The 25,806-nt window shown below is 34.1% G+C and overlaps 1 protein-coding gene across 3 annotated transcripts; it reads right to left on the bottom strand.

Annotated features, from left to right (window-relative positions):
* On the bottom strand, positions 1 to 25,718 carry LOC116168080 (solute carrier organic anion transporter family member 74D). Of its 3 annotated transcripts, none has more exons than XM_031483734.1 (9): positions 25,146 to 25,718; positions 7,031 to 7,923; positions 6,843 to 6,983; positions 6,667 to 6,795; positions 6,451 to 6,615; positions 6,266 to 6,391; positions 2,469 to 2,538; positions 1,865 to 2,418; positions 1 to 1,814 (listed from the first exon to the last, which is right to left on the bottom strand). In XM_031483734.1, exons 2-9 carry the CDS (start codon positions 7,860 to 7,862, stop codon positions 1,657 to 1,659), a joined length of 2,175 nt encoding a protein of 724 aa, XP_031339594.1. In that variant the 5' UTR covers positions 7,863 to 7,923; positions 25,146 to 25,718; the 3' UTR covers positions 1 to 1,656. The 3 variants fall into 3 exon arrangements, with proteins under 3 accessions (XP_031339594.1, XP_031339596.1, XP_031339595.1); XM_031483736.1 differs by lacking the exon at positions 25,146 to 25,718 and adding an exon at positions 18,316 to 18,336; XM_031483735.1 differs by lacking the exon at positions 25,146 to 25,718 and adding an exon at positions 8,915 to 9,495.
* Positions 25,719 to 25,806: the final 88 nt, after the last annotated feature.

Genomic DNA, 25,806 nt, shown 5'->3' with positions numbered 1-25,806 from the left:
TTGCATTTGTATATAATATATTTTATACATTAATATAATGAAGACATTTTACAAAATATGTTTTTACAATTACCATAGCCAAGAATACAAAAACTAAAATTGTGCAATCCATAGGAAATATAAAAAGTTTCTTAGTTGTAATGTATCCAAGTAAATCACAGACATTTCTTTGAGTTGTTTCATCATATAATTTAATAAGTCTTGATGGCGGTCAGTACCGTAACTGGAATTGTGGAAAAAAATACAATGCCAAAGTAAATAAACAATTAAGAAACCAAAAATGTTTAATTAAAAACACATACGTAAAATTGTAATATTAGTAAAGTAGAAAATGAATTTTCAAAATAATCTAGTTATGGCACTGATGGCAGTTTATCAACAATAAAAAAAATATTTTTTATTTACTAATTCATATCCATTGGGAAATCTAAGTTGTCAAAGGTACTACATTAAATTTCTCTTTAACTAACTTGGCTATTAGGCCCATAATGCACAAAAAAGTTTTACTATATGTAAATATGAAACGTGAGCTTTTTGTTTCTGTTTTGACAGTTCATAGCTGATCACATGTGCTTAACATAAATGTTCTTTAATTGGCGCTTGCATTAATATTAAAATATATACAAGTGTGCTAGTTACTAACCATCTTAGTTTTAATGGCAATTCACGGCAAAACGCCAAGTAAAGAAAATTATTAAGATTTACAATAGAATCACTAGAAATCATAAATGGATAAATTGATTAAAAAAATTAATAAAATAAAATACTACACATTTGTGAAGTCACTATGTTTGTATACGATTTTAACTGTTCTTAATAATAACATTCTATAGATATACAAAATTTCTTTTGATATTATGGCACGTAGATAATAGCTACTAAAAGAATAAGGACAAAAAACGTTCACGTAAAATGTGTAGACATACACGAATAAGAATTTGACCCTTACTGGCAAACTGACACCAAATTAATTCATGTATGTAAATAACAACTTTCAAAAGTGGTAACTAATAAGATACAATAAAATATAGCAAAAGTTCGTACTGAAAATAAGAGTATTAACATCATTCTAAATTACAATTTTTACACTTTTTAAAATATTAGATATTCGAATATATCACAGATCAGCAATGCAATAGCAATACTTCTAAGTATGCATTATAATTAATGCACAATCAATCAAGCTACATATCAATTAGTTCACTAGGTATATATTTTAAACAAAAGATTTTGATTTATGAAATCCGATTGTCTACAAATAGACATAATCATAATTCCATTTTGCCTGATAGTGTATAATTTCTTAAAAAAAGTATAAAAGTGAAAGCTTTAAAATTTATGTATCAAATTGTTTTTAATATAAATTTCCCTGATTCAATAAGATGCCAGTATAAAATTATGTTACAAACTTATCCACGTATAAATGATTAATCACTACAACACAAAACAATATCTAATAAATAGGTAGGATCATTAACCTAATTTGACTATTAAACTACTTACAACTAGGATTTAAAATGTAAGGTCTAGGTTTAGCAATGTGTAGGTATAAAATGTACAGAAGGATATTTAAATAACTTATTCATTAACAGCTGCCATTAAATTCGTTCAGTCGTGTAAAAATAATATTAGTAAGTCCATTCTCTATGTTGTCACTCAGTGCTGTACATTTACGTCATTTTTGGGTTTAGCTGTAATAGCATTCAATTCTTCTTCTAACGGAGACTGTTCATCTACGAAGTTGATACTACCAGCTTTAACCCACACAATAACGTCAACAAAAAATGCGCAAAGTAAAATGGCGCTAGTGGTTCCTGTAAAAATAAGTAGGTAATGTAAAAATGGAACCTATAATAGAACTTACCATGATAAAACATTCGAAACTTATTAGAATCATATAAATCACAAGCTCCTCGCTTTCCACATACAGACTTCCATAACAGACAAGCAGAATCAACAACAGTTCCATAAATAATAGGACAAGGAACGTTTCCAAATAGTCCAATAGCAAACTGTATAAGTCCTAAGGCCATAGCTTTATCTCTAGGATCTACACATCGCAAGATCAGCAACATAGATCCAACTTCAGAGGTAGAGTGTATAAAAACGAATATCGAAAATATTAAGATATACCAAATAAAATTCGAACATTCGCTATCACAGTAACCAATTGTTACGGTGTCGTTAAAAGTATAATTACTAAAGGTATGATTATTTTTATATGTCATATTATTAAAACGATTATCTAAACACACACAATTAGAATAATTCACTATTTTTCCATCTGTTTCGGTAAAATTACTACATCCCACCTGACAGGCAGACGTGTATGTTATACCATTATTGCACACCGGTTCAAATTTATCAATCTTGCAATTGCACTGAGTTGAATTGCACACAGGTTCTATCACTGCGAGCCTAAAACGTTCATGACTCTATTGCTCAAAGGTATTTTACAAACCGCTTACCCATCATCCTGTCTTTTTAATCCTACAAAGTCGCTCATGGGACATCCGATAAACATTAATATTCCCATACCTGAAATAAATTAGGAACACTTATAATACTTTGTTCGTTCACATTCAAAATGCTTATAATAGCAACATACATATCACCACAAATTAGTTTATATGGTACTAATTTTAGTGATGACAGTGTATCTGTGCTACTATCGTTGTAGATTTTTATTTTCAAAGCCTCCCGATTTCTTTATTTTTCTTGTTAATCTAGAGGTACCTATGCTTACCCAATATAGTTAAAAAGACTTATGGAAAGCATGAGAGTAATAAAAACGAACCAGGTTTAGATACAAAACAAAATTACGTTTAAAACTCATTCCTTACAGAAGATTTAAAAATGCAGAGCTATAAGTTTGAAACAAATGTGTTAGTTGCATTACGTCTGTGCTGATCAATTATTTTATGTTTGTATTCTCGTTAAGGCATGAAATGTCCATTAGGGCTATTCAAATCGAAAAAACAACTTCAAAAGTGCACTCTTCGCCTCTTGCTTAACCCATTGTTTATTTCTTAATTGCCCGGCAAACTACTTATAAGACTCTGGAAAGCATTTAAAAAGATTTTCAGAATGTTCTATTTCCATAGTTTTTCAGTGCATTTCATTCCTGTACGTCTGTTCTAGAGATTTCAGGGGTCTTTTCAATCTTTTCCATAACTTCCGAGACCTTAATCTTTTTTAGAGATAGGGGACCAAAACGAGGTTTCGAAATGTCTGGAATCTAACAATCTTCGAAGAGGAACTTGAAATTTTTGCTGGGGCCTTCCAAAGTATACAGGCGATAGTCATGGCGTCAACTAATTTACAGGTCTGGGGTGGATCGCACCCCACAGCCACTTTCAATGTCCATAAGTTTTTTTTCTTTCAATATTTTGGCCTGGGAGCTCGAGTACCTTCCAAGTTTAGTCTTTTCTATCGTTTTTGGCGATTTTGGCGTTCTTAGGATTTGAGTTTTTATTTTATGACTACTTTTAGAAAAACTTTCAAGTTTACAGGTCTGGGGTGGATCGCACCCCACAGCCACTTTCAATGTCCATAAGTTTTTTTTCTTTCAATATTTTGGCGACAGTTAGAGTGGGGTTCGTTCCACCCCCCGCCGTAAACTTGAAGGTTTTAGTGGCCAGTAAATTAGGGTTAAGGACCCGTCTCTTCGTTTGTCGACACTTTGGTGTACTGTGCAACAGCTTACAACAAAACAATTCCACTCTACTTTCTTGCACACAGGCCCTTAATTTCGTTACTACGGCACTGTTTTAAATCGATACCAATGAGGGGATGAAAACTTCTTGAATTCCTTATCTGTGCCGAAATCGAGGCCAAAATATGGTTTAATCTTACACCTGATACACGCCTCAGTCAGCATCAAGTAAAAGAACAGCGATTATAATCACTCATTGCACCGATTTTTTACGTTACATTTCTTTGAGATTGACAAAAGAGCGGTAAATAGTAATCTAAAGAAGTGGTTGGTTGTTGTTATTTTAAGACAACGAAGTTGCGAAGGCGTTGGTGCGCAGGAAGGCCCACCGTTGTAAAAACGAAAGGATAAAAAAGCTCTTAAATAATGATGCAAAATGTGTGAGAAAATATGTGCAAAAATAAAATATAAATACCTATCTAACTTTGCAAATTTGTTACCTGCTTGTGAATGTGTCTCAGAGAAGCCTTAAATATATTTCAAATAAAAGCAAATCTAATTGAATTGATGCTTATATTGCTAAGGATTAACTGAAGAACCATCATTGAAATTTCTATCTATAGATATACATAGGTATATTCAAAGGTTTTGTCCTTTTATTACAAATTTTTCACGGCCAAAGACTTGGAGTAATTTTATTAGAAAGTAACACATGCTGTTTTTCTCAGCAATCCTATTCTTACGCAACTCGCAACTCTTTAGAAAAATTGTCTAGTACAACGGCTCTGCTAGAAAAGAAATTGTATTGATATGGTCGCTAAAATATTAAAAATAGATAAGATTTGAAATGTGTTGTTTTTTCTGCACCGACCGTATGACCCTAATTAATTAAAATTTTAATTAGAAACATTCTATTGTTATTAAACAATGCAAATGTGTGGAACAATTACAAGAAAAATAGAAAAGTAGAAAAGGAAAGCTTACGCCTCCAATGACAAATGATGTCCTAAATTCTTACTTTAAAAAATTGAGTGAAACATCTCTCATTACTTCTACAGCTACACAATTTGATGATTTTCCTAATACCTATAAAATTTAATTTAAAAAATCTCCCTTGCTTGGCGTGCCTCCTCACTCGATGTTACACAAACATCCCGATCAAGATTAATAATAAATGAATAGTAAAACGAACTAAAAATGAAGTAGGTAATATTCCAATGAAGGAGAAGGTTCAACATTTTTTTAATGTGGTCAAATTCCTATACATTCTCAAATTATTCTGATTTTCCTCGACAGGCAATTCCAAAATTCTATATTAGGATTGTATAAGTACGTAGTGCAGCTTCCGTTAGTCTAGTTTCAGTAAAATAATAATTTCAAAATTGTTACAAACGTAGATCCCCGGCACGGTAACGGAGGGACATCTTGGGTAACTTTAGAAATCTCACAAAACATTCCTATAAAAATAATTTACAAATTTCCCTTAAGTCACGCTAAGATTTAATTATTTGATGAACAGAAGAAGCACATTCCCAGGTAACCGGTAATACAACAAGATAAAACTGTATCCATAAACGAAATATCTCGACATTAAGCCAAAATTTGTCATCGGTCATTTGTCCGCTTAAAATGAGACAACATTTAAACTGCGAAAAACCGAGTTGACGCAAATAATTGAAAACCTGAAATTGTTGTGACCAAAAACCATTACACAAAAAATATATTGTGAAGTTATACACTAAGGAAAACTATTTGAAAGTCCTACATTTTGTTTTGTAATAAATACCTAGCCCTGATTTTCATAAAAAGGCTGGCGTGAAAAGCCAATAACTTTCCGGCGATGTATGTAAGGTGTCCTTACGCAGAGATCAATATAAATGAAGTGACGTGCGCTTATAAGAACAGCATATTGATTTACAGAATAATACAAAAATAACTGTTTAGAAATTAAGATACACAGTGGTTAAAGTGGATTTATAACTATAAACAATGTCTTGTACAGCTCAAGCAGCGGCGCGGTGTGTTAACAAAGAAACGTTTAGTCTACCAACACAGACTTATAAAGCCAAAACACGTTAATGTACCCATATAATTTAACTCAACAATCCACCTTATTGTTTATAGACAAACATATCTAAGGATAACGCAATTAAAGTTAATTTTCCCGATCACTCCGTAGAAAAATCCTGGATTTAGCATTTCTTTCATATCGAAATAGTTGTTTTCGTTTAAAATAATTTATTCCATCCGTGGAAAATGTTATCGCATTTTAAAATGCAGTTTTCAACATTCTTTCATACAGACAACCAAAAATAATTGTAATAAAGACTGAAAAGAACTGTACGATAACATATTCCTATAGTTAACTATTTAAAACCGGTTTTTATGTAAATTTTAGTTTAACAATATTAATTTCTGGGTTGTCTCATCGAAGTTGAGGCCCCTACAATTTGAGGATCTGGGGTCATGGTACTATTAGCCCATATTCACGTTCTTACGTCAGTAGTCGAAACCGATTAGTTAGTAAACGAAGCATAATTTTTTATTCCAATATAAATTTGTCATTACGAAAGATCGCATATAATTTTACGTGTTAATGTGGTGACATACCTAGAGCATATAAAACGGCAGTGAAGGCGATCCAAGCTGCTACGAATTTGGCGTTTGGTTTCACTCGTAATATAAATACTCCACTAATAATAATACCCACTCCCATTACCAGAATTCCGCCGACTCCTAAAACAAGAATAAGCCATGTAAATTCTAAACTAATACAAAATTTAGTGCTGCATTACCTGATATCATATTTGCTGAAGGCGTTGGTAATCTAAACTGGGATTCTAAATACTTTGGCAAGAAAGTATATAAACCAGCTATTGGTAGTATGTGCAGAACGCTGCTGGCAGTTCGAAACATTAAAATATCATTCTTAAGCAATCTCTTCACAGTTTTAGGAAAATCTGCAATAAATTATAATTTCCATACACAACACAATCCCAAAACGTACCTACCTCGTATACTGGGATTTTTAGCGTCTACTTTATGAATGCGGGGTGTGGGTCTCGCTGTGGGTAATCGTTTAGGGAATGCGAACATAGCTAATGCGGCCAGCATTAAACATCCGGAAATCATCACAAGCCCTACGTTACCTAGTGAATTAGTTACCCTTCTTTGTGATACAACTTACCCAGCCACCAAGCTCCGATCCACCGTGGATCAGTTGTAGATATTTGAGGATTCATGGAGAGATCCGCATAAAACCTGGTACACAAAGATCCTACCATAAAACCGAGGGCCGGCCCCAAAATACGTACGCCGATTGTGATTGCTGAAAAAACAGTTCATCAACTTCATGGCAATTGTAATGGAACCTACCAAAATACAAAGGGGATTCTTTGCTGGCCACATTATCGTCTATATATGGAATACCCAATGTATAAACGGCAGTTTGTCCCATACCAACCCCTAAAAGACTGATAAAAAATATAGTCAGCACAATTTTGGTAACCGCAGGATTAATCCTATGAGCCGAAATGACTTCATCTTCACAGGTTTGAAAAATATGTGACATTTCGGGATGTATTTCATGTAGAGTCGTCGTTTCTAAGGTGATGTTCCTCCAATGCGTTGTAGTAGTTTCGTTGGTTGGTAATTTGCAGATATTGTGCTGTTTCGTGTTAAAGAAATTGTCTTTTATAAGAGATTGCCCGTAAATAAAATGCGGTAAAGAGCATGTGAATGAGGAAACTGCGAACAAAACCATCCCCCACGCTATCCATTTGGGTCGATGTCCTTGGCCGCCGTAGTATGTCAGAAGTAAAGAAGAGCCAATTTGTCCAATTTCTGTAGCGCTCATGATAATTCCGGTTATCTTCGATTGAATTTGAAACAATTTTTCTATTGTGGTTATGACGCTTACAAAGTAAGTATGGTACATCCCTTGAAAGACCCATGTTATGCAAAATACAATCAAAAATGTTTGTTTCGATGCGAAAAGCTGTAACCACTGGGGCGCGCAAGGGCCTAAACCACACACAGTATCAGTCTCTTTGCAAATATCGTCGGTGGATGCGGGAAAACACTGAGTTCTGAAAACTTCGTGTTCTGTAAGTGCCGTTTGCTCTTCGGGGACATTGTCAGCTCCCATACGTGTGTCGCCATTTGTAGGGCCGTTATTGTTGCTGGATTTCGTCGAAGAATTCCACATTTTGTTGTTCACACATGTAACATCAAATTCTAGTCCTCATAATGCTGGGTCACTCGAACTCCTACATGAAAAAGAGAATATGTATCATTTATACACACAAAAGAGCAACAAGGAATGATATAGTTTATCGCGGGTGCGTTTCCCAGAATATTGAGATATAATATTAGTGGAATTTAAAATTCGAACAATCTAGTTGGTCATTAACTTCTGGACAAAACCAATTGAAGCAAATTTTGTATCCAAACAAATGTGAGCTAATTTCCCCCCAAAAGATCTTTGTAACATCCGCCCTTCGCAATGTCTTATAATAATCACGCAATTTATTGTGTGAAAAAGCGGCGCGCCATTCCGTATTTTTCCGATTTTTATAGAAAATCAGTTTGTCTTGACAATACGGATACACAATATTGTAAAATACTATGAGCAAAACAGAGTTGGCATGTAAATATTTGTATGAAGTAGTTCAAAATTATTATGACCGTGACTAAAATCAAATTAGTGGATAATTAACCTTTGAAAATAGGTAATTCCATTGCAACGTCCGCACCGTATAAAACAAATTTGAAAATTGATATTAATTTCTTGCCATAGAAATGACGAAAGTTTCAGCTATAATCTGAAATTTATGTATGAGTCAATAGTTGAAGAAAAATTATTATGGTTTTTTTTTTATTAAATATGTTATGGAAGGTCAACGGCTCGACAGCATGAAAATATACGTAAATGGGTTAAATGCGACAATTTTTCTGATTGCTGTTTGAAAAATAACTATTTGACAAGAGTAGCGACATCCGTTAGAATACTAAATAGAAATATTACAGTTTGCAGAGTGTTGTTTCGCATACCAAAATAAATGTGCTGCATTCTTGAACGAAGGAAAAAAGAAAATTATTAGTTTCGCTCGTATACAGTAGAGCAATCATTGAGTGACTGCGAAAGTGGAAAAGCGAATCTAGTCCCCGAGAGAAAGGGGGACCGGCAGTTTCATTTTTCAAAGCACCAAGAAAGCGAAAGTACTTCAAACGTAAACTTTACACAAACGCGTCTCTCACCTGGTGAATCCTGTTAATTATATTGGTATGGCAAGTTCTAATTGTTGTACGATACGTCGAGTACACAAACTGTACTACAAGTTTGAATCATAGTGCACTAGATCAGCCATTCAAAGGCGAAAGCCACCACTTTCTCCGCGTAACACCCTCAGAAGTCCGCCAACCACTGCATGCCTACAGACAACGTCTCAGCTTCGCGGGCCTGATTAGCATAACCGAATGTTACAAGTCGTATCTGACCCGGCCCGAAAGGATGTAGGTTATCTCTTGCATTGTTCTTATTTTAACAGTCGACTCAGATTAGATCCAATTAAAACGACCATCTCTCCGACAGAAATGATGTGTACCAATTCAGCGCGACCGACTCTATAATTTAAGGTCACCCAAGCATTCTAACAAGACACATTACTCTATTGTCACAAACAAAATCCCAATCAACTAAGTTCTGTTGTGAGAAATGAAAAGTTGTAGTGACACTCATCTGTCTACAGGCAGTTGTTTTTCCCATATAAATTTGACCAATTTATGACCATCACTTACTAAACATATTTTTCTCATACACCAACAAAAAATAAAATTTAATTATTTATTTTATTGACAAAGTACAAACGTTATGTTATGACAACGTAACCTATACCGATAACACTATATTTAAATCATGTAGCGAAGTTTTTTTATCGAAGATAAAAATTAAGCAATTTATGTACACATTCACCCACAGATGATGTACCGCTATTAGCTCTGGCACATTCCCAATACTCCCCCATTTTTCTAAAAACGGTCAACCCAATTGCAATTTTCGATTAAAAATAAAAGAGTTGAACTTGAAAAGGATCACTTGATTTAGGTATGGCCAAAATTGTGAAATAATTGGTGGGTTTTGTCAATTTTTATAATTCGAAAGTAAGGTACACCATATTCACTAATTTACATAGAAGAATGAATTCATGATGTAGACGTATACACTTTGCAATAACAAATTTAAAATTAGACACAAAATATTCACAGCCAGGTCTTTGTTTTGTTTCGCATGTTATTTTGATAGAATAGTTTACCATAATAGGTAAAATTGTACAAACCACTTTGATTTTGGTTTTAAAATTGATATATACGCACAATTACAGCCAAAATAGAGCAAGTCACACCTATTTTTTTTAATCCACCATAAGTTCTAAGAATTTAAACTTTTCCTACACAACTGAATAATGCATACATCTATTTAAGTATTCAAGGTAATTCAAATCTATTAAATTTTGCTAGTCACCATGTCGAATTTTGTTTAATTTACCATAAGTATATCTATCACATAAACTTAGGCAACTCGGAAAAGATTAATTAAGTGTGCGGTTATTGTATAAGGATGGGCAGAAATGAATGTTCTAATTTCACTCTCCAATAAAGCAATTTCGCGAATACTATAAAAAGTGGATTAGCGATATAATGGCAAAACTAGGTTGCGTTCAAATTACTAACGTCACAACTATGGTAGACTTTCGTGCGTGGCTTGAGTATGTTTAACATTTTTACCGTCACCTTTACGCAAATGTGCAAAGAGGGCCAGGTTCTGTCGCAAAATTTCTTAAATTATGTAACTATTATTGTAAAACACACACTCCGTAGTAAAATAAAGCAACTGTAAGTTCACTAACCATGATGATTAGATTTACACCGCTTATGTAACAACATATAGCTTTGGTCTCGTCAGAATATTAATTAAAGCTACCTTGAGGTATATCCTATTTCTACTATTCTCTATGAGTAAAACTGCATAAATCGTATACATGCATATGTTTAGAACTTCAAACTTCGTTAAACAATGAATTATAAATATTAACATACATGGATAATTGCCATTTGCATCAACCATCGACAAATTTATTTTAAAGTTAACATTTAATAAGACAATAAAACTTAATTATAGTACTTTCAAAGGAATACAGTTCAGGAAGTGGTGAAAAACACGGTCAAAAACATCCTTCATCATGGATCATTATCTACTTTCCCAGAATTTTTCGGCTTCTTCCCTTAATTACTATCGTGTTTCGCCTCAAATTCCAACGGGATTGCATGAATTGACTTGACAAGTACCCAATTAATTTTACGTCCAGTCGCTATGCATCCCTTATTAACGCTCTCCGTCCACATTTTTAGAATTTCGTATGGAAACAAAATTAGAAAGCTATCACTATTAATCCTATTAAATGACTGTTTTGCATTTCGTGCGGATCGCTATCAGGGCATAAATAATCTAATTGTACGCACACATTCCGCTTGATGATATCAATATTTATTTTATTTTTTGATTGTGTGACAATCTATGCTATCCAATTTGGTTATGAAAATATAGTGTCAAATTTGGTAATTTTGATAGCTTACGACTTACACTGTTTTATCACTCGTGATAAGATTGTGTTAAAAACGGCACACTTGCGATTGTGAAAACAGTAATTGATATTTCAGACCGTTACGCCTAGATTCATTCAAAAGTGACCATTGGAAATCTTCTCGAGGTGTACGTCTGGGTTTTTGTGCGGCTTGCTTAAGTTGCAGGTATAGAAAACAAAATCGCACCTCAAAAAAAGAAAGTTGTTTTGATTTGATCATTTTTATTCACGCTACAGTTCAAAGTGGTACCATACAGATATAGCAGTAACGTTTTCATCTTAAAAATTACACAAGACAAAGTTCGCTCATTTTTTAGTAACCAACTGATCCGTTCCAACACATTAAAAAGTAAGTATAAAGCGGAGTTATATAAAGTTACCACCGTACCAGAAAATCAATTAGAATTAAGAGGTGAATGGAAATCAGCAAATTTAGAGAGAATGTAAGACGTGTATCAGAATGCGTGAAATTAATGAAGATATATACGCAAATTTAAAAACAATGAAAGTAAATTGGCGGCAAATTGAATCTCTCGAAAGCGATTGGTACACAAATTACGATTACTACCTATTATACTCTAATTAACGCAATTACAATAAATCAAATTGCGGAAACATACCTATTCAATTGTCATGGCATGGCATTGATATAAAAAGTGTAATTAGAAGAGCGGCGCGAACATTTGATTACAAAATATTTACTAAATTTTAAGTTTGACTTTGTTTTAGGGAGGGTGTTAGGGCCATTTCCTTAAAAACTGTGACAAAGTTGACCGACTTATCCATGAACTGCCGTTGTGACACTGGAGTATTTGTCAAAAATATGTAAAAAGTCGAGTTATTGACATGCTCCAAAATCTCTATACAGTTCATTCAGATTTTGGAAACTCGCCATTCGAATTTATACAAGCTTCTTTCAGAATTTCATGGCATAAAAACGTGAAACATGTAGACATTGCTTTATAGGTGCAAATAGGCGTAATCCCAAGGTCCCACAAGCCAGCAGAGCCATTTTAGAAAAATGAAGGACGAAATACATCACAATTATAGGCTATTTATAGGCTTTTTTTAGACACTACATGCGGCATCCTTTAAACAAAAAAACTATGATTCTGCTGGTTAAAGAAGAAGCTAGCTGACCACATGTGCGATTTGCTTCGAAGACGAAAAATTCAGATCACAAAATTATAGACTATTTATAGACCTATTTTAGATAAGCAGATAGTACTTTCACCTGCAACAAAGAAAAAACTAAGTGTCTGCTTGCTTCAGATTGACAGCTACCTAGGAATTTACGTCTACGGCGAATAATTCCCAATACTATAGGCTTATTATAGACCCTTCAAACGTAGCAATCTTTTTAATCCTAACAAACATTGTTTCATCAATGAGATCATTTTGATTTTGCCCCTCTCGGAGATATAGTAGTGATAAATAAAAATTATTTATTTATTGTCTATTTATTGTTCCTCTCTTGTTCTCGGCCCTCAACTGGCTTTCGCCCAATTAATATATTTATTTAAACTGTAACTTATATTGCAAAAATCCGATACAACTGAGTACCAAACGATCCTCGAGATCTTCACACATATGTCATTCTGTCCCACTTGATCACCATAGCTTTTAAAACAAATTTTTTGAATTTGCATTAGTTTTACATTTATTTGAGGTGCCTGCATACAACATGTCATTGAAATACCTTAACAAATAAAAGAAAACCGACTGTCAATAATATAATGAAACGAATAATTTTAAATTGTTTTGGTACTTCTTTCCAATTCAGGAATATCGTTTCTTTTCTTCCCCTATAAGAGAAGATGCATAGACAACTAAGACACTTTTAACATAACTTGCTAGACAGTGAATTTTTTTTAAATGCGAACATAGGAATTTGTATGCAATGTAATTTCCCTATGTTCGACTTTTAAAAAAACACATCAATCTATTGAGTAGTTCAAATGAGTAGTAGATACAATTGACAGCTGTCACATTTTTAAAAATACCGCCGTCCAATTTAATTACGAAATCGGTTAGGTTAATGCTTAGAATGTCAAGGAGGACACTTCGAACATTTATTGTAATTGTTTTCGTTATTTATTTTCTTATTTTCTTCATTTATGTATTGAATAGATCAAATTAGTAGAATACCAGGTGCACATGACCTACAAATAATTGAAGGTTGGTTCACAATGAATTGTGATGTCAGCGCGTGCCATGTCAAGTCAAGTTATCGTAAAGACTATGAGTTGCTGTTCATAGTCACACAACTTGCGCATTTTGGGAATGTGAACCGCGCACACCTCATAGATTGATGTGTTTTTTTTTAAAATCGAACATAGGGAAATTACATTGCATGCAAACTCCTATGTTCGCATTAAAAAAAACTCACTGTATATTTGATTTATTAGTAAAAGAAAATTCAATACAATACTTGACAGATGTCTCCAAACAGGTGGAACAATCCTTAACATTAAAGTTACTAGAATCTGGTAACTTCCGCAATTTTTGGGCAAAAAACCTGCGTTCTCTCTCTAACACACGGGCCCATTGGATTGCGGTACTTTCTATACTTAGTGACTTATAATGGATCTACAGTGATTGTATAGTTGTATACCTACTGTATAGAGGCAGTTTGGTTTGGTGTTGTTTTTTTATTGGTAGTTAGAGTTTAAATAAATATATTATTATAATTGGTCGAAAGCCCGTTGAGGGCCCAGAACAAGAGAGGAAAATAATCTCATTGTTGACACAATGTTTGTTAGGATTTAAAAAAATTGCTACGTTTGAAGGGTCTATAATAAGCCTATAATATTGGGAATTATTCGCCGTAGATGTAAATTCCTAGGCAGCTGTCAATCTGAAGCAAGCAGACACTTAGATTCTTTTGTTGCGGGTGAAAGTACTATCTGCTTATGCTTGATGAATGACTCCATTTCGTTAATAGGTCTCTAATGAAGGGTGAAGGGTATTATTGTGAACTACCTGTTATAATAAATTTTTCTTTTAAGCGGTCGATTTCGACTTTATTGTCATCATCAGGCCGTAGCGTCAAAGTTAAAATATATTAGTGAGGTTACCTCACATTACAACCACAACATAGTTGACCGCCCCATCTACATCCACATCTGTTCACAAAAAATTGCTTATGTTACCACCATCCATCCACATTTTAATATATTTTAACTTTGACGCTACGGCCTGATGATGACAATAAAGTCGAAATGGATCGCCTAAAAGAAAAATTTATTATAATAGGTAGTTCACAATAATACCCTTCACCCTTTACTATCTGCTTATCTAAAATAGGTCTATAAATAGCCTATCGCACATGTGATCAGCTAGCTTTTTCTTTAGCAAGCAGAATCATAATTTATTTGTTTAAAGGATGGCGCCTGAAAATTTGTTGTAGTGTCTAAAAAAAGCCTATAATTTTGTGATCTGAATTTTTCGTCTTCGAAGCAAATTTCACAAGTGGTCAGCTAGCTTCGTCTTTGGCCAGCAGAGCCATGGATTTTTTCTTTAAAGAATGGCGCCTGAAAATTTGTTGTAGTGTCTAAAAAAAGCCTATAAATAGCCTATAATTCTGATGTATTTCGTCCTTCATTTTTCTAAAATGGCTCTGCTGGCTTGTGGGACCTGTAATCCCATTCATTCTAAAGCATCAACATGGAAACTATCCTTTTCACCACAACGATTAATATCGAGGAAACGACCAGATCAGGATATGTAAAAATCTCATATTTCAACAAATAACTAGCGATCTCAACCATGGACAGGAAAAGTAACGCTGATCGAACTGTTTATTATAACTATGAGCTGCACTTAGATATAAATAACCAGATTTTAATCTGAACAGCCTGCAGTTTTAACAACAAAAATACATCATACATCCATACTGTTAAGAACACCCGCCATACAGTCCTAACAAAAACTATTCAAATTCAATTTTTAAATCCTGTATGGATTGTTAATATTGCTGTTACGTTGTTCTTAAGAAATCTGCAACGCATAAAAATTTCTATACAAGTGAATTTTTCCAAATTAAAAGTAACCAAAACCCGGATTCGATCAATTATCTTTGACAATGCATAACTGCTTTTTAATTATACCCAACAAACACAATAATTGCATATTATGCGCTCTATCGGAGTGAAATAACATCATACCGTAGACACTTTAGAAACGATGATGGTCAATTCCAGAAATTATTACCCACCATCTCTACGATGCCTGGTATGCCCCTAGAAGCCAGATGTTCTTCGCGTGATCTGATAGGACCTTCTAAAATGTAATATCTTTCCACGATTACATTAATCTATTGAGTGAACTGCTAACCTTCATATCCCTAATTCGTAGGTAAGCAGGGAAGGGTCATACTAAAGTGCCCGAGTTATTTCAATTGGGAAGCAGGCGACGCCTTCGTCCTAAAAAGATTTTACACCGAAAGAGCATTCGCACCAAAATATCGTCGCGTCCAAATAGCTTCGCGTTGAAGATCACTTCGTGCCGAAACGGCGATGCCGGGGTTGCGGTGTCGGCGCCGAAATGTCCTAGACCGGTTCCAAATATAGCGAAAACTGTGACTGCAGTAGCAGCTACAATAATATGAAATTTCACGAAGTTAGTCATTTCCTATAGAATCTTTGAATGCAAGTATGTATCATCTAAACTTCCGAATGTATAAAGGCTCGATTCTAGAGAATGCTTTAATTACACATCGTCCTATCAGTGAATTGAGCTTGACTCCTTAAAAGGCTCATTACATTATTACGTTAATTAAATTAAAGGCAGATTGATAGGCTTGTACACTTTAAAAATTAAATATTTTTGAATTGTGACCAGCCTTGCTCTAAAGCACGTGACAAAGCCGCATAACGATTTCCGATAACAGAAATCCATTGAAGAAATATCTGCAGAGTGGAGGATAAACAGCAAATAATTTCCATGAAGGAAGCTGTACGGAGTTGACATCATGAATAACAAGTACAGTATAAAAAAATACTTGCCAATTAGAAAGGATGTGGCAATGATTTTCAACCAGCAAACTATCAATGATAAAAGTTTCTCGTCTCAACAACGGAACAAATTCGTGGTAAAAAATGCACTTAAAGGTCACGATGGCACAAGCCAAGATATAGTAATCTAAAGCAATTAAAATGTTGTTTATAAACAACGTTACAAAACTATTGTATCGATCTTATCAATCGATTCATTAATTAAATAATACTAGGGGAGGAAGTTACAGGCCAATGGGGGAAACCCATCACCCTCTTTAAATTATGTACTTGTAATAATGACGTCAGCAAGCAAAATTGCTACACAGAACATTTGCAACGTGCACAAAAGGTTTCAGCTCATAGAAGTATATTTTTCAAATTGGTAACTACGCTACTACCTATGGAAAAAATGAATTAATCTAAAAAGCGAAACTTGTTCAGTTCGCACAGTACTACAAAAACACTCACCTTCTGCTACCCTCACGGTTGATTGCGGAAAATGTCAAGGATTTCCAAGAGATTGAAGCATTTAATATCGTTTCTTAGAAATCATTTGCGCAGATTGCAATAATTGGCTGGGAGTTGCCCAAATTACTGAAGAAAATCGTCCCTCTTGCTATTCACGTAACGATTAGAAGATTCACGCATCTCACACCACTACTTAAATTGTGCAACATGCAAATTAAACAAAAGCGTTATCTTTGGTATACTCGATGCTCTAGTTTTGGCTAGCGCAATACACAATGCCGTACTATGAGCTTTGCATATCCCCCAAAGCTTTTGTTATATTAGTTGCCAATTACCCCAAAAATATTAAACACAGTTACAAGAAAAAGAATCGGTCAATTATAATTTTTGTTAGAAAATGTGCCATTTCGAAAATAAAATGGTTAATAAGCATCAGACAACAAAAACAATTCATCTCCCAGAGAATTTCTTGGCATCAATAATTAACCGTCTACAATTACCAAAAATAAATTTTCAAGTGCTGACCTACAATGGGGCCACTCAACTTTCGCTACTTTGTCATTATAAATTGAAAACATTTGTCACAGAATTACGGTTACCTGAAATTTTACGCATTCCAGTTTAAAAAATAAAATTTTAAAATCGATCCAATAAAACTGACTAAACGTTTTGACATACATTTGCTCTGTCACTATTAACTAAAGGCTATTAAAAATAATTTTTTTAATACACCGCACGGCATTATTGCATTGGAGAACATTGCGTAATGTAGGTTAAATAATCTTCTAATAGTTGACAATTATGCCAATTGAAACATGTGAAAAGAGATCAGGTGTAAACGGGAAATGAAATGCACAAAGCTGCCCGCTTTATTTACGTTTACTTTTGCTTTTTCTTTACCACGTGGACGTTCCATCACATTAACCCAAATATTGAGAAGCTATTTGACTCTTCAATTTCAAAGGTTAAATGTGTTTCAACAAATCAAAGCTGATCAAAACGTGAACCAAACTTAAAATTTAAAATGGAACCTACGCGATTTATTATTGTTCTGCAAGATTTCTATACCACGCCAATTTAAACTATGAAGGATTACTTGCACGAAAAGGAAGAAATTGCATTTTAGCAAGAAATGAAGCAAGAGATGGCTAAAATATTAACATATCACCAGTAGCAATTTGAAAATTTGTAAGCGCCGGTTAACAACTATGAAGAAGTGGGTGAATAATCTACAAGATAAAGTTGTGTCTTAAGTTGACTTAGTTCTAGATGCCTTTAAATTGTGAGGGTGGAGTCGGGTAAAGGGAGAAGACTGGCTCGACAGGATTGCATACCTACCTGTAAGAGTTTCACGCCTTTGTAGATAAGGGTGGATGGTTATATTTATTTCTATTTTATGTAAATTACGCATCAAGCTGACTGCGCAACAGTTACGTGGTACCATTTAAAACTTAAGGCTGCAATTATAAACCGAAAGAGTACCTACCTATAGGCGTTCTTTCCAACTATATACAAAATTGACGATGATGTAAAAAATTCAATTATCTTTTACCTTACTATAGGAATTAGAACTAAATTCCAACAAAGTGAATAACTACACTTAAAAGTAAATGAATTTGTCCTAATTTGTTGTAGTCAACGTTTTCTATTATCGTCACAATCACACCTCTTTGCACAACCATAGAATTTTACACTGTTAGTCGAGGTACCAAAGTACAATATCGATAACTAGCCTAACCCACCAGATATCTTAAATAAACTTTCGATAGATAAATGCATTTTTTATGTGGAAGAAGTCCACAATTAATACTTGCACAAGGAGACGAAAGGCAGAAGGAACCAAGCCGTATTTCCTTATTTACCTTAACTCATTCGACGATATCGCATCGGCACCGCAATAAAAGTTTCTGATGCGTTTTTAAGTCAAGGTTTACGCCGACATATCAAATTAGCTGTGTAGATCAATGGAAAGCGCTCTTTTATATTGTTGGCCATGAACAATGTAATATTTTATCTGCCGCAATATTATAATATTAAATTGAACGAACCATGATGCCCTCCCCCCTAATGTTCAATGTAATAACGTCCTTAAAGCGACTGGTGGCATGATGATGTTGAATTGAACCAGAAACAATTTAGAGTTTTGTAGGTAAAAGGCTAGGTTGAAGACGTTATACCTCATTGTGATGCCCAAAAAGTGATTTGAATCTTTTTCCTCCAAAATCTTAAAATGACTATTTCATAGTGTAAATTAGATTGTTTATTCTTCAATTAACCCTGACCAGAAGGAGGCATTGACGAAACTACTCGTTTTGTCGCGGTAGGATAACACCTCTGAGGATGTGGTTATAAACAAAAGGAAAGTAGCCTAGAGATAATGATCGAAATAAATACTACCTTCAAATCAAATCTCATTAAGATAAACTTTCGCAAAATATAAGGAGGTAATTTTTTTCGTTAATATCTTAACATCGTCAATGTTATAGCTGTATGTTTGTTAGTTGGCGTCCTGTAGATATTTTATTGAGATGAAATTTCAGAAAAAAATCCACTTGAAATTAGAATCAAGGTACAACATACCGCCTGTCCGTCTCAAATTTAAATAATGCTTAATACATAACAACAAATCCCATAAGCACTAGCTCCCTTCATGCTCAATAAAGTTTGAACATGGTCGTAAATTTAGGGATAAGCAAAACATACTATTATCGCAAAACTGTCTGCCGGAACTGATAAGAACTCTACCACAGGCTATACCACTGGACAAAATTGAAAATAAGCACCAAACCTACAAAAGAAAATATTTCGACACGCCGATGTCTTTCTTTGCTTCACTTTCGTACGATGACTTGGTGCGCCAGGGTAATTCCCTGCAAACTAAATTTTTGTTAACCGTTGGTGGACGCCTTCATTACGGATTCCATCGTTTCAGTCTGAACAAAAGATCATCTCTAGAATAATTCCGCAGGTATTCACTCGCTTCGGTCAATACTCCGATCAACTGTACGTTGTGATTTGGTGCTCTAATATTTCTCCTGAACGGATCATGATTCATGGCAATAACCAGTCATACACTTACTTTTCTTTTCAAGAATTATAGTAAATCGCGGCACGAAATCAAATTTAATCGATTTAGCACTACCGGGCAAGCGGCAAAACCGGAAGATAAGCGTACCAACTGTTGATTAAAACCTTTGTTTGCAACACTTGATATGGTCCAAAACACAAAATACGCCGCTATGTCCGTAGTTCGATCCGATAAATACTAGACCAAGACTGGCCTCTTTCTAACAATTTATGAAAAACTAAGAGAGGAAAGTTTCGGTACCAATATGGTCCCTGAAACCACACACGTATAGGTAACTCTTTTTTGCACTACTTCGTATTCCCCTTAGTGATAGCTGCCATTCCTATGAAATCGTTGTTACATGGTTAAAGAAATTGTGACAAATAACGTGCTAATCGTTCGACACCTGATGGATAAAGATCCGACATCAATTACTACCTACGTTTCCAGGCAGTCCTAGGTTTTCGTGCTGATACTTACAAATGAGTAATGTGCGATTGTGTATACTATTTTGACATTCTTGGTCCTTATTGTGACAAAAGCCCTATTAATAGCATGGACCAACAGGGTTTTGATGTACTGATGATAGAAAAACGAAATCTAGTAATTCTATGGGTTAAACTATACCTATAGCTGTGGCAATGAATACAAAAAACTACGAAATTATAACTCAAAGCAACTGTCACAGTGATCAACTACAACACACTACACTGAAACTCAAATAAAAAGAAACCACAATAAAACTTTAATGCTGAAAATCGCAGCTTTGCTACCAAAATGCGTGTTCAAGTTTTATTGGGATTTCTTACGAATACGTGTTTTTTCAGCATCAATTTCGTTGCCCAAGAAGCGCATTTTGAACGCACGTGTGTTTAGACGATCCATTTCTGCATCAAAGACTTCCTGATCCGCTAAGTCTATATAGCGATGACACATCAGAGGCTTTTTACCTTTTTTATTTGTCAGTTTTCTCCTTCAATCAGTTGAACTAAAGGCAAAGCCGAAATTAATTTTTAAAAATCGTCGTAATAAGTCTTTAATAGTAGATTTTTTAATTTGGCGTTAACTAAAATAAATTTCGTTTAAACAAATTTAAACGCCTAATAATAATAAGAGTAAATATTCCCGATGATTTTATGAAATACTTAATCCTTCCTCTCTAAGTAGTATCTATTTAATAATTACACATTTAAATTTGTTTATTTAATAAAATTAACAAATCAACATCTTTTCACAAGGCATGGACTTAATTACATCGCTCTGTAAATCATACGCTACTGTTCTTTTAAACAAACTCATTTACTCCAAAATCCTTCAGTTGATTGCTAAACATTTTTTGAATAATTCAGAAACTGCCTTTTACTTTTGCAAGGTATTCATCATCGTATCAGACATAGTTGAATCGATGTCCACGATAGAAGTTATATTTTGTTCATCCTTATTCTCTAACAATGCTAATTTTCGAATTCACGTACATCAGAACTCAATCTATCTCGCTCTATACTTACCGAGATACTTACCTACCCAAGATAAAAAATCATTATATTTTCAGGTTGTCATTTTGAAGTGCATCCCAAAGCTTGATACCTTTAGAAAAAATGTTTTTAGAGATACTTGAAAGTCTTCGATAAGAAATAATCGGTATTTGGCTTTGTTATCATTTAGCAAGATATGTGCACGTATGTGAGTATAAGACTGTGTTCTGATCAAAGAATCCAAAAAGAGCGTTTTTCTTTTGATGGCCAAATACAAACGTGTGACCCAAGTTAATTGTTAATTTCTTATTTCGAACAAAACCGGCCTACGTGTTTGTTTGGAAGAACAAGCGATGAACAGTAATTAAATTAGGTATAATTAAAATTATTTTTCGTTATAGAGACTTATCAAGCAATTCTATGGAAGCAGATTAGTGGTAGATAACAATATTTTTATCACTGACGTCAAAAAAACGCTCGATAAGATGCAACTGTGTGTGTAATTGTTAAATCTTTACAGCTAGAGGAGTCTAAATAAATATCTATAGTAATCCTGAAGTTAGGAAATGTCAAGGATACACCAATATTTTGAACTGTCTGCTATACGAACAAAAACATTAAGAAGTCCCATTTAACGCTGTAGTAAATCACGTGTATAGATAGTCGTTAGTCGAGCAAGGATTGTTTTATTAATATTAATGAGTATTTGATATTAATTTATTTTTAACGCCCTGGGACAAAGTTCAATAAATGACGGAAATTCTTGTGCACTGTTACTGTTCTAAATTTGACATTTTCAAAAAGATTGATCTAAAATTACCGGTTACTCATGGCGAGAATATGCACGTGGTGAATAAGAAAAAAATCGATATACCTACTTTAGCCGCAATAATTGTGAGTATAGGAGATTTTTTAATGTAAAAAATTACCGCTTTTGTTAGGGCAAAATCAGTATAAGCCGAACTCCATTAGAGATGACGTGCAAAAATGGCAATGCTATCAAGGAAATTACATATTTTCATTCTTGTCGGCAGTTCTACTTTGTATCCATCATAAAATGAACTTTCATTTTCATATGTATAATTTAAATACAATGACTTGTATATCAGTTTTTGCTCGATTCAGAAATAGCTCGCAATTTGAATTTTATATTCCACATCTATACAATAATAATTAATATAAGAACGGTTAATAAAATTATGTCCTATAAATTAATTACGTAGTAGCCGGATAATAATGGGTTTATAAAAAAAGATCACCGGAAAATAGAAATTATAAATGAAGGTTAGATATAATAAGAACAGCTGAACTCTGAAGTGGCCCTAAAAATTGTAGTAGGTATGACATTAAGAATTTTTTGCTATTCACCAAGTAATTAATAACAAATGGGACCGTTGAAATTCGCTATTTAATGTGTGTATTTCCGGTTAATCGAAAACAAACTTTTTGGTGACTGCTTTGGCTTCGGTTCAAATCGTATATTTATTGAGAAAATACGTTCAAACAGACTGCATTGTTTATAGACCTACTTTCAGATTTTTAAATTGAGTTTAAGGCCTGAAAAACTGAAACCTACACGCGTTTCGTTTCGGTTCTGACAACTACATACATTTTGTACCTAATAGTGGAAACGGCAGCAGTCTAAACCATGCGAAATTTAAAAAATAAGAAAAACAGCTCTAATCTAAGTAACGGATTAACATTTCTTCCTATAGTCTAACAGAATTGTAGACGTGACGGAACTAATAAAATATTTATCTACGCTGATTTCTAATTGTTTGACCTTCCTCATTCATTGATAAGCGGAAACCAATTTAAAGAAATTTCCATCCCCAAAATTAGCGACCTGCTTGCAATTTTCTGTGTGTAACAGTTGACATTTTTTTAATAATTTGCGTAAGATTAATTTCCACTTCATATGATTCTTTTATATTCTAAGCGAATCTTAACAGCAGGACACACGTACAACCACACCTTTTTACGATTGTGTGTTACAACATTGTTTCCATGTTTTTCTTTACATTTGAACTTACTGAATGCCAATTCGTCATCTTCCCAAATTGTTACAAGGTAGTCTCCAGTGCGCCCAATCAAATTTCATTTTTAAATTACAAATTAGTAAACAATCACAACCACGTGTCTAATTTTAGTTTTTATCCACCTGTACAACCTTTTCACATAAAATATAACCTTACATGTACCAAAGTTTAAATACAATTACGAAAGTTTGGATAATTCAGCTTGCCATTAGGTACATAACACTCACGCAATGGTTAGTATAAAAATCTTTTATATTGTAGGTATATTCAATTTGGTCCAATTTATTAAAGACGATGTGCTTGAGACTCCGCACATTATGGAACGCTTACTATTTTGCGAGCCAAAACTTTAATTGTTCCATTATATAACCTTGTCCTTTCTTTTTAAATTGAAGTCCAGTCTGTTAGGTCACCTTGGCCTCCAAAATTAAAACTATATTAAGTAATTATTCCGAGTATTCTAATGCTAATACTTCGCTTCAAAATTCATTCTGCCAATTACAGTTACCTTCTAGGTCCAAAATACATTACATTACAGTTAAGATAAGAGAATGGCCGGACAAATTGCTTTATTTTCTGCGAGCCATTTTTTTTATTACGTTCGCGCTGACCCAGAAAAATTTTGATTAGGTGGATTGTAAGTGAGCAATAAATCAGGAAGAAACGTGGGATGACTGAAACAGGTAAACGTCAAACGATTTGAATTTTTAAACGCGAATCGCAATCTTTCTTTTACTCCGAAAGCTGTAACGGGAATCTCCTAAATAGGTAGGTATGTATATTTTTTATGACATTTCCGAAAATTTACCGTACATTGACACCATATACCTTAGTCGAAAGATAACCAGATAGTAAACCAGACGCCGACGTGTTTCCCCATAAGAATTCGAAAGGTGAGAACCCCCGAGGATGTTTTGACGGTTTTGTTTTGTAAGTGGGAAAAAGGGTGACAAAAACATGTCGACTCGTTTTAATGTGGGTAGCCCAGATTTTAAAGTGGGCCAATTCTCATTCAAAATGCTTGAAAACGCGCATATCCGACCTTAATATAAATAAACTGATAACACATTTTACGTGACAGGAAACTCCTAGAACATTTTTGAACTATGATAACAAAATGAATCTCCACTAGTGAGTGCGGGACATTTTCAACGTGGCTCTGCTAGAAACATGTTCAAATAGAGCACAAGGTCTTATGTGTTTCATCCGCGACATTTTCGTTTTTATTCCTTGATCCCCACAAATTTTACCAAAGCGTAGGATGAAAGTTGATGCTGTAGATAGTGAAAGTAAAAATAGCTTTCTAATTTATTGGTGTAATTTAAGTATTCAATATTACCCCTTAATGTAAAATACAGTTTTCTACTTGATAATACGAAAACTTGCGAGGCAATTAAAAAATAAATTTGTCGTTGCTATGGTAACCGAAAGTTTTTTTTTGCCTCTTGACATTGCCTCAGTTCGATAGTAGAGCGTGTAACCATATGTTACTAAAAATATGATAGAACACAGATATAAGTATTGAAAGGGAAAAGTAGTCTAAAAATAAACTATGTGCTCTTGAAATGGAACAGAATAGATAAAAAATACGCGCGGTTAACACTGTGATCTAAAATCTAGCCAAACAATTACTTTAATTTTGTAAAAAAAAACTGACTTGTAATGTACATTGAGACTCTAGAATCAAAGCACCCTTATACAATGGGTGTTTCGGTGGTTTATTATAATAGAAGCTATATGTTTATAACCCCTTTGTAGGGCACATTTGGCAGGTGCCAAAGAAATGTCTACAGGTACATACGTGCATGGTGCCTGTCGGTGTTTGCTGACATCGGTTTGCTTGCATAAACAACCGAAAAATTAAACAACGAACTGTATAAATTTCCGCGAAATAAAGTTTTTATTTAAAAGAAAAATAAAGTGAAAGAAAACACTCGATATGCATCAGTTTTTCGTGAACATAAAAATACTGACAATTATGATCTCGGAATCACATCACTTAAAACAAGCAAACGAGTGCGCGTATTATAGACAGACAGGCAACTGAATGGCTACTATTCACACTCAGACTACTCGGTAGCCAGTTTCTCATTGAGTAGTAAAATCCTACGGATGCCTTCCAAACGAAAGCGAAGGGATAACGAACAACGATCTGGCTAAAAGTCTATTCGTAACCGGCGGCGGGGACCGCGCAAACGTACGTCGTCGGTCTAGACGCTGAACTCTCTTCATTAAAACCAAAATACTTTTAAGCTACACGAAAATAACATTAGTACATGCTGCATTACATAATAACTACTTCTAACTCGCCGTTGTTGCAGTAACTATTTGCACGTGGTCTAAACTACAATCGAAAGCGTCACGCACTTTTTCTTTCGCACACGCAATAAATAACCGCATTTGCGCTTTGGCGAAAGGCAACTCGTTCGATAAACAACTTTTCATAAAAAAAAAGCAAATGG

Source organism: Photinus pyralis, unplaced genomic scaffold, assembly GCF_008802855.1.
Source record: "Photinus pyralis isolate 1611_PpyrPB1 unplaced genomic scaffold, Ppyr1.3 Ppyr1.4_LG4, whole genome shotgun sequence".
Classification (NCBI taxonomy): Eukaryota; Metazoa; Arthropoda; class Insecta; order Coleoptera; family Lampyridae; genus Photinus; species Photinus pyralis.
Note: the sequence above shows the minus strand (reverse complement) of the source record. Positions and strands in the feature narration are given on the sequence as shown.

Excerpts from the sequence above, each read along its gene's own strand:
- LOC116168080 (XM_031483734.1), bottom strand. The coding sequence starts at position 7,862 with ATGTGGAATTCTTCGACGAAATCCAGCAACAATAACGGCCCTACAAAT. Across the intron at positions 6,796-6,842 it reads GATCGGAGCTTGGTGGCTGG|GGCTTGTGATGATTTCCGGA; the intron begins GTAAGTTGTATC and ends TAGGTAACGTAG. Across the intron at positions 2,419-2,468 it reads TTAAAAAGACAGGATGATGG|GCTCGCAGTGATAGAACCTG; the intron begins GTAAGCGGTTTG and ends TGAACGTTTTAG.